This window comes from Dermacentor albipictus, chromosome 7, assembly GCF_038994185.2.
Source record: "Dermacentor albipictus isolate Rhodes 1998 colony chromosome 7, USDA_Dalb.pri_finalv2, whole genome shotgun sequence".
Taxonomy (NCBI): Eukaryota; Metazoa; Arthropoda; class Arachnida; order Ixodida; family Ixodidae; genus Dermacentor; species Dermacentor albipictus.
Window position 1 is genome coordinate 47,172,351 of NC_091827.1, and position 21,665 is coordinate 47,194,015.

Consider the following 21,665-nt stretch of genomic DNA (forward strand, 5'->3'; position numbering starts at 1 on the left):
TGAGATAATGTTTATTTTATTCCTTTATATTTCAACTTAATGCCATGACGAGGTTGTCGCGTTAGGGACTCTTTAAGCGCTTAGCAGTGAAATCAAACATTAAGGAAGGCTAGAAGACTACAGATGCTCCTCATAGACCATGCGCTGGCCCTATATTTTGCAGCTTTATGTAGTAATATCATCGTGACCATCAATGTTTCTGGTATTTTTTTCTAGCCGTAAGGAGAGGTCTTTGCTATTTCAACTTTCTTTTTCTAGGCATATTTATTTCCTTGTTTTGCGTGTTCATATTCCTTTTTATTTCTTGCTACAATTTTAGGATAGCGGATTCGTCAGTAGCCAACCACAACAATTTTTCGCAGTAAAATAAACAACAGCAAAAACAAAACGCCGAGTTACAGCGCACATTTCGTGAGGCGACATTAAAGAAACAGTGGATATGCACGTATGACTGGTTTTACTGAATTACTTTTCTACGATGCGCCCCCCCCCCCCAAAAAAAAACAAAACATCGCACGCTCTTACCATGACAGGAGGCATTATATGCCACAGAACATACGAAAACGAAAGCAGGCAGCGACGCCGCCGTCAATTTTCCGTACCAAATAGCCATGGCGTCACAGATATTTGCCGTGTCTGGTCTCGCCCACTTCATTTTTTTATTTTTTGTTGAGAAAGATGGACTACATTTTGTCCTAAGAGCCAGAGGCTGAACTTTACATGTGTCAAAACTTTTACCAAGCCACAATGGCCCGGATACGAAAAAGAAATGTTCGGCAGCACGTCACACTCCTGCAACGCGCGAAGGCGAAAGCCTGCCGTGCACGTGGTCGCCTGTTAAGTGATACGATCGGAGGGCTCAGACCTCTTGCAAGACGAAACGAGCCGCAGTGTCAAGTGCACGAGCGGCGCTTTAGGTCGACCTCCTCGATGACACACATGCGAGAACTTAATGCGCTGCCTAAACCTGCAGCATGCTTGTCGCCAGTTAGTGTTACAAATGAGTAACACAAGCGGAACGCAATTAGGCTACATCCTCTCAGCAGCGGAAAGCAGCGCTCGACGTCGAACGCCTCGCCCCCAGCACTTCGCATGTCGCACGTCGATTCTCTCGCTTAACGAGCTTCTTCGGCCGTAATAATAATAATATATGGGGTTTTACGTGCCAAAACCACTTTCTGATTATGAGGCACGCCGTAGTGGGGGACTCCGGAAATTTTGACCACCTGGGGTTCTTTAACGTGCGCCTAAATCTAAGTACACGGGTATTTTCGCATTTCGCCCGCATCGAAATGCGGCCGCCATGGCCGGGATTCGGTCCCGCGACATCGTGCTCAGCAGCCTAACACCATAGCCACTGAGCAACCACGGCGGGTTCTTCGGCCGTAGCGTATACTTCCTCGGCCTACCGCGCGAACCGCTAGGCCCCAGGTGAGCCTCCTCCACCGCCGTATCCCTCGCTTCGCAGTAGGCTGACGTCACAACTGCCACAACCGCCGCCGCCGCCGCCGTCACGTGACGTCAGCGCCGCGACAATTGTTTTTCTGTCGGTGCGCAGCGTTCGTTCCCCTTTCCACCCGCCACTCGCTCAGAGAAGGCCACGTGTTTGTTTGTTTGTTTACCAGTCCACTGGACCACGTCTTTTTTTTTTCAAGGCCATCATTAAACGATCCACTTAAGGCTTTCTTCTTAAATATAATTCAAGACCGCGGTGCCACACTAATGTTTTGGTGTTTGGGTTTAAGCACAAAGTTAAGAAAGAATGGGACTTCAAACTTTATTTTCTCCCAGTCGCTGACCTATTGCGGCGCAATTAATGAAAATACACTTTCGATAGAGCACTTCGTCAGTCTAAACTAACTTACCAATTCGAGTTAATGTCCCTTTAGAAGTTGTACGTGTGCGTGCAGGCTTAACTCCTGCAATAAGGAATCTGTTTCAAACTTTTTTCGCAGTTAGCTATTCCCAGAATATAACATCGCAGGCAGTAACACCATTTGCAAAATACCTTGTACAGCTTCAGTTTCTCTCGAAACGTGTCGTCTCAGTAGGCTTTCCCTATAAATACTGGATCGTTATTGAAAGAAAAAAATGTTGCCTTACGTGTCCTGTGCCCACAGTGCCCCAACCACACAGAACAAGTTTCTAACGGATCGTCGTTGTCGGCGTCGGCCGTCATTGTCAAGGACAATGTGACCCTGGGAGAGGCAATCACTCGATGCCGGAATCGAAATCTATCCATGCCAGATCGGAGAACCCACGACCATTCATATTTAAAACAGCGCCAAAAAACACGGACAAGGGAGGACACAGGAGGAGCGCTGTCCTGTGTCCGGACACAGGACAGCAGTTTCCGTGCTTTCGAGCAGTTACAGCTTTCGTGCTTTGCTGGCCATTTCACCAGCAAAGCACGAAAACCGGCCAACGTCAATCAGCGGACGCCGACACTGAAAATACGTCAGAAACTTGCTCCTTGCGTTTTGGCCGCAATCCTACATGATCGTAAAGTATATGCTGTATCGAAACTCGTACGCTTCCACATAAGCCCATGCGACCTTTCAGAAATGTGGTATAGTACATATGGTTCTTTTTTAGTATGGATATCGCGCATGATTTTTTGGAAAGGAAGTGTCGCATATCAGGGAAATACTGTTTTTTTTTTCTTTTTTTCGTTCTGTTCTTTTTTTTTATGGACGCTCGGCGACCTGTTTGTTGTCTCTGTCCCGTTGTTCTCGCTGCGATGTTTACCTCGTGTCCGTCACTGGACACGCCGAAAGCGACAGCGCAGAGTCGCGAGGATCGAATTCCTCGCCCTGAAAAACGAGGTCCCGCAAGCCGTGCCAGCGGTTCACTCTTCGGTGTGCTGTCAGCTACGGTGAACTCCAGGGAGCAACTTTATCCTATTTTGGTTCGATATTATACTTTCAGCGCTTCAACGTGAATCGATACATGCATAGCCAGCAAGACGTATTCTGGCACGATGCGTGCGAAAACTTCGATGCCGTGTCTCGGATTCAAACGGCATCGATGGATTTGTCGGGTGTTTGCGGCGTTTTCAGTTCGTTCACTTTCTGTCGTGTTTATCAGTCGTATCGCGAGTGCACAAGCAAAACTCCATACTTACGCCACGTGAACCCTCCCCCTACATCGACCCCGTTTATAACAATTTTGCCAAATCATTTTTCATCTTCCCAATCAATATTTGATTAGTCAGCGACCGCCCCATTAACGTGCGTATTCCTTTTGCTTGTGGTAGCCTGCTCCGCGCTTAAATCCAGTTATTTACCATCGCGTAACAACTGTCCCAGCAACGTGGTCTCTATTTAAGTGCGTTGAGGCGGTTGTCCCTATTAGCGTCATTTCTGAAGTCCCCAATTTGCCGGTGTTAAGCTGTGACGGTGTAGAGAAAATGAGTCGACATCGATCTTGTAGCAGCTCTACGTGTGAGCATCGTCCTCAGTTGTCTTGCTTTCTCGACATTTCAGAAAAAAGAAAGTAGTCGGTACCAAGTAAAAAATTAAATTATGGGGTTTTACGTGCCAAAACTACTTTCTGATTATGAGGCACGTTGTAGTGGAGGACTCTGGCAATTTCGACCACCTGGGGTTCTTTACCGTGCACCTGAATCTAAGCACACGGGTGTTTTCGCATTTCACCCCCATCGAAATGCGGCCGCCGTGGCCGGGATTCGATCCCGCGTCGGTACCAAGTACAGACACCAACATATTAACTATATATACGCGCGCACACTTGTGCACACGTTGTGACAAACGTGCTAACAAAGCGAAATACTTAAATTCTAGTTTCCTTTTTTCTTGCGAGCATTGCGCTCCCGTTTCTACGTAGAAAAACCTTTGAAATCTGGACGCGAACACCATGGTATTTTCATGGTATATACCCAACAGCGCACTTGACCCGAAGACGAAGGAAGATGTAGACAACACAAGCGCTGACTTTTCATTGGGACATTTATTTAATGATCGAGTTAAGATGCCCTTGAAGGACGCAAGCGCCCGCAAGGCGGTGATCAATTCATGACGCGCATTCGTGGTTAGATTCGGTGGTACTAAACATGCATAATGAACCAACAAAAACTCACCATGATATTTGCTAGCTTACAGCCCTTGTTCAAAACATACGTGTTTTTCAATGTCACAGCAAAACATTTTATGCCGGAATAAAAAAAAAAGCTCAGAAAATTCGGAATGTAAGTTATACCCGTTCCACGTCAGCAGCTGTCTTTATTTCTGGCATTATTCATATCGACACTTCTCCAGATCTTATACTCATGGCTGTTATGCGCTCACAACCCTGCATAATGAAACCATTAGTGCACGAGGCAATGAATAAGTCACTGAGCAGAATATCGGTCCAGCCACCGCATCATTGCCCCGTACCATGGCCGAAACTGCTATATTTCTTCTTTTTTACGCTGTCTTTTAAGACACACTTTGCAACACTGAGTGAACACGGTGAGGAAGCGTTCGAGAACTGTACACGATAGTGCCGTGAACGTGCGATCCTAATATTCCACTTCGTGCCACCGGGGAACCCACAATGTATAACAATAGATCTTCTCTCTCTAGCAGTTGGAATGGACGACGACGAAGTGACTGCGAGCCAGAACGCTATTCTTCTAGCTCAGCAATTTTCGAATGCAGCAAGCTGCCAGGAGCGTGCTGGTATCAAGTTTCAAGGTGGGAAACGTTGTTTGGCTACTTTAGAAAGCACTTCCGCCCGAGCAACGCCGACGCCGCGTTCAGACGCTGGGCACGCCCGGAGGCAAGCCTAGGCGAGCTACCGCCCGCCAGGCCTACCAATACCCAAACCCTAAGAATCACTTTTCGCCAAGCATGGAGGTCCAGGTCGACGGACAGGAGATGTCTCCTGAGGAATTCGGTGAAGATGCCGGCTGGTGCATGATCGGCTCCAAAAGCCGGTCCGGCCCCAGCGCATCGCGGGATAGACCTAAGAACGAAGCCTACTCCCGCACCGGCGAGGGAGACGGTCGACAAACGCCACGACGTTCACGGAACGTAAAACAACAAATACTCAAGGCCAGCAGAATGCCGGCTCTCCCGAGGAACGACATCAAGATCGTCGTTAGACCCAAGGGCAGCCTCAACACCGCAACGATTGGCGCAGTCAGGATTGCGTCAGCTATATACCGGGCTGCAGGAGTGTCCGATCAAGACGCCAGCGAAGACACCGTCTGCCCCAACACCCACTAAAATATCGTCGTTATCAGCACACCCAGCAGCACCAACGCAGAAAAATACAGGAAGCTCGAGGTCATCAGGATCGGCGACCGCCAATACGAAGTCAACGCCTATGAAACGGCGCCCGATCATACGGCCAAGGGGGTCATCCGAGGCATACCACTCGAAGAAGACTCCAGGACAATTAACTCCAAGATCGTGAACGACAGGAACCCGACAGCCCTGGCAGCCAAGCGTCTTAGCAACACGACCACAGTCATCATCGCCTTCGAAGGCCTAAAAGTGCCCACTCTCGTCAGGTATGGAGGCACTCTGCTTCGCTGTTCGCTGTACAGGAAGCAGGTCGACATCTGTCACCAATGCGGTAGACTGGGGCATCGTATGGACGTCCGCCCAAATCCCCAGGACAAGATCTGCAGGTGCTGCGGTGCCAAGAACCCAGACCCCAATCACCAGTGCACGCCAAACTGCCGCTTATGCGGAGGGAAACACCCTATGGCAGACAAATCCTGCCGAGCAAAATTCAAGACCCCGTATATAGTTAAGAAACGAAGATGGGAAAGGAAAAGAGCCGAAGCGGAAGCAGAACTCGAGGCGGTCAAGGAATCCGGAGAAGATCAAGCCCCCGCCCTGCAAAGCCAAGATCCAGATCCAGAGGCCGGGCCAGGTCCAAATCGACGTCGGCTACCGGGACCCCTCGTTCCCGTCAGCACAGCCAGTCGAGGAGCAGAGCTCGCAGTCGCACCCCAGGACCGGGCCGAGCCAGGTCCAGATCCATCCAGGCCCTCCCAGAAAAGGTGAGCTGGGCAGACGCGGTCAAGGGTGCGCCAAGGCGCGGGGTATACGGAGTAACTGCCTCAGAACCGCAAGTCACAAAGAACATAGACAATGAGATAATTGCAGAAATGAAACGTGAGAACGCCATGCTCAAGAGCCTTGTACAACAGCTAACTCAAGAGGTACGCGAACTGAGAAAGGTCGCGCCTCCCGCGCAAATCCCCATACCCACTCCCGTCAGTACTCCTGCTCCGAGCAACAATGGCGAGGAACCGGACGAAGCAACCCCACCCGCGAAAAAGCGAGCCGTACAAAGCCAAGACACCAGCCGCGCCGAACAGGCTAGATCGGAAATAAAAGCCATGCTTACCGAACTACAAAGTGCAATCGGCAATCTGTCTTCCGCCATATCCGGCCTCACAACCAGGGTGGTCAAGCTCGAAGAATGTGCGATGTGGGCACCGTCTCTGTCGCAGTCACCACAGCCAAACATGGGAACTCATAATATAAATCCCGTAATCTCAGACGTTCCCATGGTGGCACCGCCCCCCGTGCACCGCTCCAGTTTTTCAACAGCTTCTTCTTCAAGACTCCAGGATGGCCAGACACGATAAAGAGTTATTGGTCTGGCAGTGGAACTGCAGAGGTATAGCCGGGAAAAAACATGTCCTACAACAATACGTAAAAAACATCCAACCCAAACCCGATGTGATAATGCTTCAAGAAACCGTGGGCGCGTCGGCCAACATCCCGGGCTACCACGCCCTCGTCCCTAAATTCCAAAACGATAGGGGCATTGCCACACTAATCAGAAAGGGTCTAGTACCCATTGAACATGAGATTACAGGCCCGCAGGCCGAGCATATAATGATAGAAATTATTCCTAACAAAACGCAAAAGAATAGCATCTTCATATTGAACATATACAGTAGCCCATCCAAAAGACGGCAGCGTTTTCTCTCCCTGCTCAAAAAGGCAGCCGAGCTCGCCGGCCTGAACCCGCTAATAGTGGGTGGGGATCTCAACGCGCCGTGCCATGCCTGGGGATACGGCCACACCACCACCAAGGGCAAACAGTTATGGCAGGACTCGCAAGACTTGGGATACACGCTCATCACGGATTCCAGCGCCCCAACGCGTATGGGCAATTCGGTTGCAAGAAATACCACACCGGACTTAACAATGGTCAAAAACATCGAGAGGGCTACCTGGAGAAACACCCTAGAAGACCTAGGTAGCGACCACATGATCATCGAGATCACGATCCCCCGAGCGGGAACCACCCTCCCAGTCAAAAGCTTCAAATGGACAGACTGGGACAAGTTCCGCAAGCACCGGGATATCAGGCAAGACGACGAGCCAATCGGTGACATTGACAGATGGATCGCAGACTTGACCAGGGATGTCGGGGAGGCCACGCAAACCATCACTCCCGATTTCCTGACGGAGAAGATGGACAGTCGCCTCGCCCACCTCTGGGAAGCCAAGAAATCCATAAAAACCCGATGGCAAGGCCATCGGTTCAATCGAAAGCTGAGAAAAAAGATAGCCGACTTAAACAAACAAATCGAAGAGCACTGCAACACCTTGAGCAAGCAACAGTGGGACGAAGTCTGCAATGCCGCGGATGGCCAACTCCACAACGGAAATACGTGGCGACTGCTGAGGCACCTACTGGGCGAAACCCAGTGCAAATCCAAGCAAAGAGCCGACATGCAGAGACTTCTGCACAAAGAAAAAGGGGTGGCGAGCGAGAAGCAAATCGTCATGAAACTCTGCGACAAATACCTCCCGCAACGACCGACGGTCGAGCACGGCCGGTACACTGGCAGTCCTAGTCCCAAGTTAGATGAAGACTTCAGTGAGGCGGAAATCAGAACGGCACTCCAAGGACTCAACAGCAAATCAGCCCCAGGACCGGACAGGGTTAACAACAAAACGCTCAAAAACCTGGACGACAAATCTGTTACCAAACTCACGGGCTATATGAACAAGTGCTGGAGAGAAGGCCGCATCCCGGAGCAGTGGAAGAGGTCCAAGGCTATCCTCATACCCAAGCACGGAAAGCCGTTGAGTTTGGAGAACCTACGCCCAATCTCTCTCACGTCGTGCGTGGGTAAGGTCTTGGAACACGCCTTCCTGAACCGTATCAACAGCCATCTAGAAGAGACGGAAGCCTACCCCCACACCATGATAGGCTTCCGATCCCGCCTGTCCACGCAGGACGTCATGTTACAACTAAAGAACCAGATCCTTGACGACAAGACAAGAAACACCAGAGCCATCCTAGGACTAGACCTGGAGAAAGCATTCGACAACGTCGCTCACGAGTCGATCCTTAAACAAGTGTCTAATCTGAACCTGGGGGAAAGGTCCTACAACTACGTGAGGGACTTTCTGAACGATCGCAAAGCCACCCTTACGGTTGGCGACCTCGAGTCCGAAGAACGAGCCCAGGGAAGTGCAGGTACCCCCCAGGGCTCAGTTATATCTCCGCTCCTTTTCAACTTAGTCATGCTGGGTCTCCCCAGCAAACTACGCGAAATCGAAGGAATCCACCACGCTATATATGCAGACGATATAACGATATGGGCAGACCGCGGCAGTGATGGGCAAATTGAACACGCACTACAAACGGCCATTAACAAAGTGGAAGAGTACCTCCAAGGAACGGGCCTCAAATGCTCGCCGAGCAAGTCCGAACTACTCCTTTACCGGCCCACGCGCAGAGGCATGCCACCAAAGAGCTACACAGGACCCCGGGAGTACGAGGAAATCCGCCTGTACACCCAAGACGGAAACGCAATCCCCAAAGTGAACAAGATCAAAATCCTCGGAATGATCATTGAGGCCAACGCAGCTAACGGTGAAACCGTGAGGAAGATCGAAGGCAAAGTCATCAGCGCCACGAGACTCATAAAGAGAATAACCAATAGACACGCGGGCATGAAGGAAGACAACGTCATTCGACTGATCCACTCATTCGTTGTCAGCCACATCGCCTATGTAGCCGCCTACCACAACTGGTACGTCGCGGAAAAGAACAAGATTAACACGCTCATAAGGAAAACGTACAAGATAGCCCTGGGCCTACCGGAATTGACGAGCACCGAGCTCCTGACTCAGCTGGGCGTATACAACACCATAGAAGAAATAGCCGAAGCACAACGCATCTCGCAGCTCGAACGCCTGTCGAACACGCTCGAACACGCTCGGCATAACGTACCACAACCAGCACGGCCAGAAAATGCAAATCCCCAACAAAATCAGAGAGACCATTACGGTGGCAACCATCCCAAGAAACGTTCACCCCGATTACAACCGAGGTAGACGAAAGGCAAGACGCAGCCTTTCGACGCAGCCGAATATGCGAACGGCCAAACATACGCCGCCGTAGTCATAGACGCAGAATCAAAAATCAGAACCACATGTAGTGTATACACCAAACACTCAGAAATAGCGGAGGAAGTAGCGATTGCGCTAGCCCTTACAGAACAGGAATGCGAAGTCGTACTAAGTGACTCGCAAACGGCAGTAAAGAATTATGCCAAAGGTCGAATTTCCAAGGAAGCCATCTCCATTCTAGCCAAAGCGGGCAGATCCAAAACCGCGAGCTCGAGGATCATATGGTTCCCCGCGCACGTCACCACGGAAGGCGACGCGCTCCCGAACCTAAACGAGACGGCGCACCGGACGGCGCGAGACATGACCCGCCGCGCCGAACAGGGAAACGCCTCTCGCACGATAGCGAACGCTTCTCGAGCAGAACGGGACAGGCTCACAAGATACAACGACATCACCAGTGCATATTTGAAGGCCAGAAGGATATACCCCCCGCCGAGTCCCAAATTGAACAGGAGGCAGGCCGTCGCCTGGCGACAACTCCAGACGAACACCTTCCCTAATCCATTCCGTCTCAAACGCATCTTCCCAGATAAGCATCAGGACGACACGTGCAAATTGTGCCAGGAAGGACCAGCAACACTCAAACACATGCTGTGGGAGTGCAATGTAGTTATAGGAGGGATGGCAGTTACTCCGGAGACCCTGTCGTCGAGGTGGGCCGCCGCTCTGCGCAGCTCAGACCTCGGAATCCAGACGTGGGCAGTCCAGCAAGCCCGTGAGGCGGCGTTGAGGCAGGGCCTTGACGTTCCTCCATGGGAGACCTGAGCCCGGGTCGCGTTAAACCTTGCCGGACGTACAAGAAAGTTGTATCCATCCATCCATCTAGCAGTTTTCCACAATGCCACTTCTCTTTCGTTGCCATCAGCGACAGCGCAACAGCCTATAGTCTCTGCCAGGGGAGGATAGTTCCCGATCATGAGTTATTTATTTATTTATTTATTTATTTATTTATTTATTTACTTACTTACTTACTTACAGTACCCTCAGAGTAAATATACATTATAGAGGGGAGAGGCTACATAAAGGAGGTAAAAAATAACATACAGGAAAGGCACAGTATGAGTAAAAATAGAAAATTATACTAGCTTACTAATTTACACAAAAAATAGTAGTCGTAGTTCACCACAGAAATCTCATCATACACTTCAATACACTCTCTCCCTTTCTTCTTCTTTCTATTCCCCTTTCCCCCACCCCAAGTGTAGGGTAGCAAACCGGATACTCTTCTGGTTGACCTCCCTACCTTTCCTGTCCTTGCTTTCTCTCTCTCTCTCTCTCTCAATATACTCCCAATAACTCCCATACACTTCAATTACTCCCAAGTAAAACCTCGCGCATGCACGCATACCGCTGCAACATTGCAGCAGACAGGCAAACGGTGCTTGTTGGCCAGTGTAAGGTATTTGTGCCTGCAGAATATCAGCAGGACGCCTAGGATACCTGCAGAATACCTAGAGCAAGCGCATTGCGCCTCGCTATACTCCGTATACTCAGTTTCCTACTTGACCTGCGACGCTGTGGAAGCTAGGCAAGAATTTCGGCCACCAAAATCCAACAATGCGCCCACTCCGTCGATGCTTCGCTACGCGCCATTGGCGTTCGCTCGGGTGCGCATGCGCGTGAGGCAGCCGCGACAGCTCCGCGTGTAAAAACAACAACAACGACAACGACGACGACGACGACGACGACGACAACGACAACAACAACGACGACGACGACGACAACGACGATGACGACGACGACAACAATGACAATGAGAATGACGACGACGACGACGACAACAACAATGACAACGACGACGACGACGACAACAACAATGACAACGACGACGACGACGACAACAACAACAAAGCCTGAAAAGGAACGCAACGAAAAGAACATTTGATCAAATACAGCGCATTAGCAGCCACACAAGTACTCGGCTTGTTTCTTTTTGAGGTTTATATCTTCTTTGTCACTTAAAAAATGGCTGTGGCTTAGGTAAGGTTAAGCCCAGGATGCGAAGCATGCTAGCCTTTATTTTAGTTGTTGAACCACTGTTTAGCTTGGTGAACTGCTGTTGCTTGGCTATATTTGGTTCGGCTAGACGAAGAAACAACTCATGCGTTACTCTGCTTAGCCTTGGACGCCCCGCATTGGACGCGGTGAGCGTCGAGCAACGCAGCGTTCGGCGCGGCAACGAAATGTGCGCCTGAGCAAGCGACGCACGCCTGAGCCTTAGAAACAGCTCGTTTCTAAGGCAACACCGCATTCACTAGAGGCGCTTTTGTACCGCTTTGAAGCATCATACTCGTGGCTCAGTGGTAGCGTCTCCGTCTCACACTCCGGAGACCCTGGTTCGATTCCCACCCAACCCATCTTGCAAGAGTTGAGCCAAATCCACTTCTCCTCTGTCGTGACGTCACGGTGTCACGTGGTTTCAAGGCGACACCGCCGCGCCTGAGGAGCTGGGTTGAGCCCTCGTAATATGCTTCGCATAATAATCATTTTAAATAAAAGAGCAGTTTCACCCAATTTGTGGCAAGAACGCCGAACTATTTGTTCGTGCAAGTGGAGCCACTGCAAAAAGTCGCCCTATAGCTTCCGCAGCGCTGTAAGCGATTTGTGAAACGGAGAATATATAGAAGGGAAGGTTATTTATGCAAAAATACTTTATTAGTATTTTAATAGAAACGGGTACACAAGACTAATAACTATTTCATGCTCGTTTCCAAGACAAGTCACTGCGACAAGCTAGTATTCTAATAACGTATCTTAAACAGTGCCACGGTTGGCAGTTTGTATGTTTCACCCTTTCCCTTACTCCCAGTGTAGGGTAGCGAACCAGGCGCTCGTCTGGTTGGCCTCCCTGCCTTTGCTCTCCTTGCTCTCTCTCTCTCTCTCTCGTGTGCATTTGCATTATTAAAGACAGAAAGAAAAATAAATGGAGAGAGATTTGGGAGTAGCCCGAGCGGAAGCGGATTCTTGTGGTTTATATCGCACTACGAAAAGCGAAACCTCTAATCTAGATCAGGACCGGCACGGCTCTTGATCCGAAGCAACATCTCAAGAGGAGCAAGTATGTCCTGATGAATTCTCCATTTGTGCGCATAAGTATATATTTTTGGAGGGAGTGGGGGCAGGGGGGGGGGGGGGGGGCGAAGCTCACAGAGCTTTTAGTTTACGTGGGCAGAACTCATTTAAAATCATTATCCAAACCGAGGTTTCTTTCTTTTCACTGGCTGCCTTTTTCTTAACTGTATTGTTTTTCTTTTTTTAATACTGTTTTCGGCATTGCGCGTCGAAAACGCCGGGATACACTCCAAAAACTCGGTTGACTCAGTGAAGAATTCTTCACAATAAAAAGCCCGAAAGAAACAGTAGGCAGGGCATTGCTGTCGGCGCGGCCCTAGATGAAAGGAAACATGTTGAGGAGGACTGAATGGGAAAAGTAAAAGTTGCGCTCTTTGTAGCTCCGTTATTATTAGGTCTCAAAGAATGCTCGTAGAAATGTAGTAATTGGAAGACATCGCACTCCACCCATCGCGTTCCCAGCGTTGAAGAACACGTCTTGTAGTGGCCCTCGAACACGGAGGAAGGAAACCAAGGAGAGGCCCTACCCCCTCCGCGCGCTAGAAGAAAAGTGTGGCGGAAATGACGTAGTAGGTTCTCATTTTTTTGCTGCTTTTTTTATTTTTTTTGCTGTATGGTCACGCCTTTTGGGCCACAATGGCGGCGTTGTTTTGATTTTGAGCGCTCACACGTGTTGCTCTGGTAGGTTTCGTGCCGTGGCAAAGGCGCTGTGTGGCCGCGGGTTTGCGTTAGTCACCGTGTCTTGTTGTGCTGTGTTACCTGCACCGTGCTCTGCCGGATGTTGCACGATCGTGCGCGAAACCACGCGCAGCGCGGCGTGGTTTCGCGAAAGATGTCAACAAGAGAGGAGGGTGGCACAAAAGGCGGAGCATCGCCATGAGCAACGCCAACTTCCGGCTTCACTTTTGCTTCACAAAGAGTGACGTCAGGGCCTCTCCTTAGTTTCCTTCCTCCGTGCCCTCGAAGGTGTACTCTGTGTACGTGACAGCCATCTCTCCTTGGCGTAACGAGGTTCCATTATTAGCGCCCATGACGCAGCATTTCTTCTGCACCATCATATTTTAAAGACCATGTCTGTCTTAGCGAGTTACCATCACTGTTCCGTATCGCGTGTGTATGTTTCTACTCTTTTTCATGCAGATAATGCAGTATGAAAATTTGTGCGGTTCACCGCGGCAATGTGCAGTCTAAAATGTGGGCTGATCCCGAAGGCAGTGAAGTAAAAAAAAAAGAACCAGAAAGGGAAGCAGTTCGACGCTCCTCCTACTACCCTCACGTGACCGGTGACGCGATATGGTGCAGTATTCGCAGTGACTCAGCCCAACTCACCCCCCCCCCCCAACCCGCTCAGGAACACATCGTCGTTGACCGACTTCGTCTGGAGGTATAATCGCCTTCCAAATTCTTTTGTTGTCTACACCGCTCGACCAGCCGTTGCTACAGCAAGAAGACCACCACTGTTCTACGTTGTTTCATTAAGTATAAAACTGGGTAACCTTGACAACGCCCTCGAAAAGGAGCGCACTCTCGGTAATCTGCGTGGTCATGGAGGCTACGACGGCAAGGATGTGTGTTGTCTCCTCAATCGGAAATCGAATAAGGCAGAGTAGGTGGCGCCGACTCGTTCGTCCCGGTGGTACAAACAAAGATAAAGACATCCCTGGAGCAGGGCGAATGTCTTGCATTCATGCCATACCTTGTCGACAGGTATGCAAATGATTCGCGGCGAACGATATGCCCAGGGGCGGATAGTGTTGGCACGAGGCGAGTGAACATGCAGGCCAGGATAACGTTGGGCGGCTTTCACTGAACTGTTTTTGTTGTATTGATAGAAGGAGATGTTAGCGCACTAATACAGGGCCAGCAACTCCTTGGCTCTTGAATATGTATAGCACACACCTTATATTGCAGCAGAATACAATATATAACGATATACAGCAGATATCTGCGCTTGAACGTCAGAATTACAACGCGACATTACAAGGACAACATTTATGCACCATTTAAAGCAACATTTATGAGCGAAAGTGGGTAGCCGATATTGTAGCAGAGATCAAGAGGAAATTGTAGTCGGGCAATTGACCCAACCACGTGTGAGTGTGATCACACGTGCAGACTTACATATTTCGCATTTTATAGGCAGGTTGTTAAGTGCATTTACCTGCATGCATACACTCTGCGACGTATTCAAAGGCAATCAAGACAATTCCGACTACTCCACGCAACTTTAAAAGCAATAACGAAGTGTGTGTGTGGGGGGGGGGGAGGCAGGTTTAAACCATTGCGCTAAAATACATCGCAAAAGTACAAGAAATACAAAACAACAAATAAACACTCCAACGTCAAATATACTCATCCACAATCCTCAAAGCCGTCATGATCTCCTGCCAGAATTTAAAACAGGGTAGTTCCGGATGCGCTAAGGAATACAGGAGAAACGGAACTTTAAAAAATGAGTAGCAGCGAAATACCAAGGACGCGCAGACAAGGAAAAGGCGTTAGACACGGACGCAGGCTACTGAGACAGCAGAGACGAGGACGAACAGAGACAGAGTGTGCATTGTCAGTTTCTCCTGTCTCAATTCCGTTCCAGAGCTGTTTTCCGCATTTCCCGCTTATATGCAGGACTTAGCCAACGCATGTGTTGTACGACTGATTCACTATACCCGAATGTTCTTTAACCGCTTCACTATATCAAGGCATAGCACTTCTACTCTCCGATTTATTCGCCGCATGTTCCTGTATGGCGCACCGACTTCGGTGCACCGGCTGTGCTACGGACAATGAGCCTGTGTTTTCGAGATACTCACGACACGGCCGCTCGTTTCTCGCCCTCCCCCCTTCCCCCTCCCCCTCGCAAAAAGAACGTCGTGGAACTCTCCTGCATAGCCTAGTCTCGCTGTAATACTCATTCGCTCGCACGTCGCAGATTAGGCCACCCCGACAGCTGTTGCAGCAGGCGCTGTCCGATGTGTGGCATGGCCGGTTCGCCACCGATGCAGGGAGAAAAATCCTACAGAAAAATCGAAGAGGGCTAGTAACCAGTACACTGCCACGTGTGAGTCACAGCCGTTCCAGACGTCGCCGTATAGGGCGCGACAGCTGTCACCATTCGCGCTCGACTCGGCGAGTTAGTACAACGTAGGACTCGCTCCAAAGGCCACTTCGCGTTCAGCTGTCTCGAGTCGTCATACCCGTCGCGGAAGTTCTCTGAAACTTATAATGCTCACGAAGTACGCGAGAAGTTGTCCTCTAAATCGGACTGATAGTGGGGATGACTGTGGTGGTGGTTTTGCAGCGAAGCTTTTTATGCGGACCCTGTGCCGTCGTTGTCGGAGTTCGATGAAATTATCATCATCAGCAACGGCTCGAGCGTCGTCATCGTCTTCTTCCACAGCTGGCTCCGTTGCCGCTCGCCATTCCGGCGTAGAATTTCACTTCTTTTCTGTCGTACTAATGGGGAGGCCGCGTTTACGCGGGTATGATCCATTGCTTAAGGGGGTATGAGCCATTCGTTGTCCTTCGTGACGGACCTATTTAATTTGGAAGCGCAAGGCTGTCAATGTGTAATGTAAACGCCGTCATCTGCCGTCAACTCAAGAGCAAGCAGTGCAAGGTTCAACGACTCCAGACAAAGCACTGCAAGCGGAGGAGGCACACCGAGCACTGCAGGCACAATAGCCAATTCAAGATCAAGTGGTAGAAAATACAACGCAAGACCAAGCAAATACGACATTACACACAAAATGAATAAAAAAAGGATCACGTGGTTTTTATTTCACGCCAATCCTTGCTCTCATTACTGGCGCGCAAGAAAGGGGGCGGAGCAACTTGCACGCGAAATAAAAGCACAGCAAAACACAGACAGAAATCTCACCTGCAAAAAAAAAATGCACTGCGAGAATTGCAAAAAGAAGCACTCCAAAAGCAAGCGCACCACGCCGAGCGCGCAAGAGGGAAAATGAGGTAAATGAATCATGAAACAAAATATTTACAATATAGCCTGCTAGGGAAGTTTGACTTGCATGGTGTAACACTCGGTGTAACTAAGAGAGCTCCGCATTTCAACCATCTTCACGGACTGGAAGGGGCGGTGACTTTTTGTTCATTGTTCTTGTGGTATGCACGCTAGACACTATAATGAGAACAAGATGGACAATGACAGAAAATGAAGACACAAACACACTGACCGTATATGAACTAGTCAAATTCATCACTTTGTTAAGTTGTTTCATTGTTTTTTCGTTGATTACCTGCTACGGTATGGGATGTTTGGCAACCCCTTATCCACAAAATCGTGTATAGAAAACAAACAAGATAAAGACTGAATGAGGGTACTATATTAACAGGACAAGTTAGACATAATCTATACCCTTCACAGTTGCCAAAAGTAAAAAACCACACACGCACACACTCTAAAATCACATAAAGCTGCAAATATGTACGTATCATGCTTAACGAAGAGTCAGGATGTGAAGCTCGAGAAACGTGTGTGGTCTTTCATCATACTAAAATAGTTGAGTTCGTAGCAAAGCTCATAAATTACCGGTATAGTTGTGGCGACAGTGGTCTCCGAGATGGTGATACATACCTTCCACCTCATCAGTACAGATGGTCATTGTCCAATGTCAAAAAAAGAAAAACTTGAAGTGAAGTTCGCCATGAGTTCGCGTCATGATTTGTGTTTTTGACGCTTTTCAGCGACCCTGTTGTACTAATGATGCTTTGAGATGACTAGACGTTGTTTCCGCCTAACTCCCAATTACATGACTTCTACCTCAACAATGCTTATCCATTGAGCTAGTCAGCTGCACTTGCTCACTAGTCCAAAATTACCAGACACAATATAGGCAACACGACACAAGACTGTCTGGCTACTAGATGAATAGCTATTAGCTGGTCTAGTAATATATGCTCAGCTAGTTGCTAGTCAACGTTAGGTCGTGTTGCTCCTTTTATTTTCTGTCCGTCGGCTTGCACTGTGCGCTACAATTAAACACAAAACTTCTTTGGGTGATCAACCAAGAATCTAGCAGTGTGCGTACAAGAAATAGTCGATTAAAGTTATATTTCTGAAGCTTTTTAGGCTGGAAAAACAAAACGTAAAATTCTGCAACTCAGACGTGCCGTAGAGGAACGAGAGATGGAAAAGCGCAAAAGCGGAATACGAAATGACAAAGCTTCACAGAGCGTAGTTGAAGAGCACCCCAACTCCACTATGACGTTTCTCACAACTGTCATGTTGCTTTACCGATATTAGGTGCCACCAGACAAACAAACAATGCACAGATGTGGTATAACAATCAATCACATGGCGTCATTGAACGGAACTGCTTTCCTTCAGATATTTCCACTGAACCTGAACCAGTAACATTTCACACGTTGTTGCGCACTTATAATTAGTTGCCCTAATTATTAGTTGTTTTTTGTTGAGGGGAGGACACCTATTGTATTTTTTAGCTGAACTATGTTAGCATATTTCTCCTCAGTATTTTACCCTAGTGTTTTTGCGACTGCTATAGTTTATGACCACTTATGCTTACACGGCCCGCACCCCCACCCCCGCCTCTCTTTGTGGTACACTCAAACAAATGGGTGAAAGGGTGCTGTGAATAAATAAATTGATAAATATTATATATAATATATATTACAATACATATGTTGCACAATAATCGAACATCAATACGAGCGAAATTCTATCACTCAATGGAGTTGTCATGCTTGAGAACTTGCGCTTTTGTCTTACGCTGCACGAATTTAGCCCAATTGCACTAGCAGACGCGAGAGAACACGTCGATGTTCACCCTTTCCCTTGGGGAGAGGGCATATGAGTGAAACGTGTACCTGTCGGGTACGATCATTCTACGTATTCGGCAGCCACTTCTCCAGCTTAGCCTCTGAAGTTAGAAACGAGCAAGCAAGCAAACAAGCACGCCACGCAAAAGCACATCAAAAGCAAAAAAGCATACAAACAAACATGCATTCACTATCGCACGCTGTAACAAATGGAAACGAGTTTTCCTCTGGCGGCGTCTGTAACGATCGCAAGAAACAAATCGTTGGATGCATGTTTGAATTGCAGAAAGAAAAAAAAGAGCGAAACGAATAAGAGGCGCCAGCGTTGATGTTTCTGGAGCGCCCCGTTCACGGCGCGCCACAATTCACGTCTCTGACAGTCGAATTGTGAGCCGGGCAAGAGCGCCGAGTCAGCGCTTTCTTCCCTCTTTTTATTTCGTCCTACACCATTTTTCCGCGTTTCGTCAGTTCTCGCCCTGTTTCTGCTTCGAAAAAAAAAGGCACGTCCTCTGGAGCCCCGCAAACTTTCATAAATCTGCTCGTCATTGGTATGCCACCCAGCGCACCTCCCTCTCTCCCTCGCCCTTCCGGGCGCCATTACTGAAGATGCCAAGAACACTTCGACAGATAAAGGGGGTCAAGCACGATATGTCGTGTTACTTTTGAAGTAAGCTTGGTGGTGGCGTTCGTGAGAAATAAAAAAGGAATTTAAAAGCTTTGCAAATGCGTTCTCACTTTTGGCAGCTTTTTATTCCAAGAAATTTACCTGCATTGTTCAGCAACGCGTTCCAATGGCGCAGTGATAGACTTCGCATGCTGTTTCCGTTTATGCTGATTGGTTGATTTGGTGCGTTCGGAAACGTTGGAAACATGATACAGCAGATTTTCCACGACATTTCTTTTTTTGCCCGTGAGCTGAGAAGGGCAGGTTTCTCTCATACGCCCGTTTACTAAAGGAATTTGTAAACTTAGACCCGTCTTTCGAACGCATGCCCGTTGGTATTTCTCGAAAATATTGTTGAAATTGTTGGAATAAACATATTGCGCTGGGCAGCGCCTCTCTCTCTCTCTCAATCTCTCTCTCTCTCTCTCTCTCTCTCTCTCTCTATATATATATATATATATATATATATATATATATATATATATATATATATATATATATATATATTTTTTCTTAGCAAGAGATTGAACAGCATTAGCACGCCGGTGTGAGCTGTACAACACATGGCCAGCGTGCCATTCAGCCAGAAAACACGTTGGTAGACAGGCAGACAGGCAGCCAGCCAGGCACAAGAATCGGCAAATAATGTAAATTCGTAAAGGAGCTTGCATAATTACTCCATTGTTGCACTTCGTTCATCGTTCACTAATGCTTAGACGTTCCGTGGAAGTATTCATCGTTGCACATCCCTTCTTTCATAAATCCCCCAATATTTTAATTCAAAGGCAATTAACAGTGACATAATGTTTCGTGAGGACTGCTGATTTATCATCGCATTAGATATAAATTCTGCAGTTTTACGTGCCAAGACCCCGATCTCGTTACGAGGCACACGGAACAGACCGTAAGCGCTTCGCTAAAGCTGTCTAATTGTTTTCAACAATTTCTGCGTAATTTTGTTTTTTTTTTACTGTAAGAGCGCTTAAAAGGTCTAAACTGGTTTGCTCCCGCGGTCAGATTGTCTGCTCTTCCTGTTACGTCTTCAAAGATATGCGTACGTCGTAATAATGTGTGAAAGGGAAGTTTATTTACACAAGAATGCTTTTACAAAGACAACTTACATGTAAACTAGCAGCTATTTTATGCTCGTTTCAAAGACTAGTAGATGCGACAAGCTGGCATTTTAACTATGTATCTTGGTCCAGAAACGGTACCGCGCTCGGCAGGGTACCTACTTCTCGCGTGCGCCCGCACCACAAAGAAAGCATGGAGCTGTAATAAGGAAATATCGGGGAAAATACGATTATGTCCTACTGGAACTCCGAAAAAAAAAAAGAAACACCTGTGCCAGTACTTCGGAAGTTCCTCTTGCCCATTTGCGTCTAGCTGTTCAGCGAAGTATTTCGCTATGATGGCTCGGATTCTCTGCATTGCCGAATACGCGACACGTCGTGGTTGGTGCCGCACCTTCGCCAGACAACGGCGTTTCCGCAGCGCCAAATAAAGCACGACCGAGAAGACTTACCTCAGCAAACAGACCGCGTTCACTCGGGTGACTTGCACCACCTCGAACCACCCGTGCCACACACTCTGCTGCGGCAACTGCAATTCCAAAGCACTGAACGCTTCACGGTAGAACGCAGAGCAATGAAAAGGGGAGCTGACACTATTACTTCCTAACCTTGTCAGTGTTACTCGCTACATCACCCATAACGTTAGCGATTTCTCTTACAAAATGCTTCAGAAACGTTCAAGTTACATAGTCAGGCAAACTTAAACGTGCACATGCCCCTTTAATTAAGAATGCTCGTTTGCTCTGGAAGAGACTATACTTGAATAAAAAAAAGTTAGCCTTGAATATTCGTAATGAGAACTGCCCTGGCGCAAGACTGACTGTAACATCGCGCGATAATCAATGCCGGGCTCAGGTGCGCGGTGAAAAACGCTTAGTTTTCAAGCTTTCAACCTCGTAAGGAGCGGGCGGTCCAGCGGGGCGGCGGACGTTGCCGGCTATGGCCGACTTAAGGAGGCAGTTAAAGGAGCTTTCTCGTTCGGAATGGGCTGGCCCTTTATAATTCAACGGAATATTCATTAAGAGAGGCCCTTGCGCCTGTTATGCGGCACTCTGTCGCTACCCCCGCTTAGATACACGCCGTGTTTCGTTTTTAACGGAGAACCCGGGAGTGCACACAGGTTATTTGGAAGCCATATTTATGGAAGCAGATGTTACACCGTAGGGTTGTATTCTACCGAGTCTTGAATGCATTTGGGATATTGCGTTTATATGCCACGGATTCCAAGCATAGCACAGCACGCGTTCAATTCTTCCCGGCAGTGTACTCCAGTACTGACGTTGGCTGCAGATAAAGATTAGCTCAGGGAATCAGAGCACGGGCTTCAATGAAACGCTGTTTCTTTTTCAACCTATGAACACATGCCTATTATAAATCCGCTCGACGGGACTGGGGATATAAGAAATAGCAATTCACGTGTAACTATTAGTGTGCTTAGCAGAATATTTACAATTTCACTTTTTAACCTTACTGGTCCTTTCGTCCCTCCTCGTATTCGCATTGCTCTTCAGATGTCCTAACTGTGCGGGGCTTGCTTTTGGGCAGGAACCGCTGCGTCCTGCCTAGCCTGAGCCCAACGCTCTCGTGCATATCATCACCGACCCTACTAACTTCAAAACCGCCGTTCAGAATGCCTTTTGTTAATATCTTTTGTTAATT

At 48.4% G+C, this 21,665-nt stretch overlaps 1 protein-coding gene across 1 annotated transcript; it reads left to right on the forward strand.

Annotated features, from left to right (window-relative positions):
• Positions 1–4,853: 4,853 nt before the first annotated feature.
• Positions 4,854–11,258, forward strand: LOC139047826 (uncharacterized). Its single transcript, XM_070521961.1, has 3 exons — positions 4,854–5,144; positions 5,761–6,041; positions 11,030–11,258. The coding sequence occupies exons 1-3, from the start codon at positions 4,854–4,856 to the stop codon at positions 11,256–11,258; spliced, it is 801 nt and encodes a 266-aa protein (XP_070378062.1).
• The last annotated feature ends 10,407 nt before the right edge of the window (positions 11,259–21,665 follow it).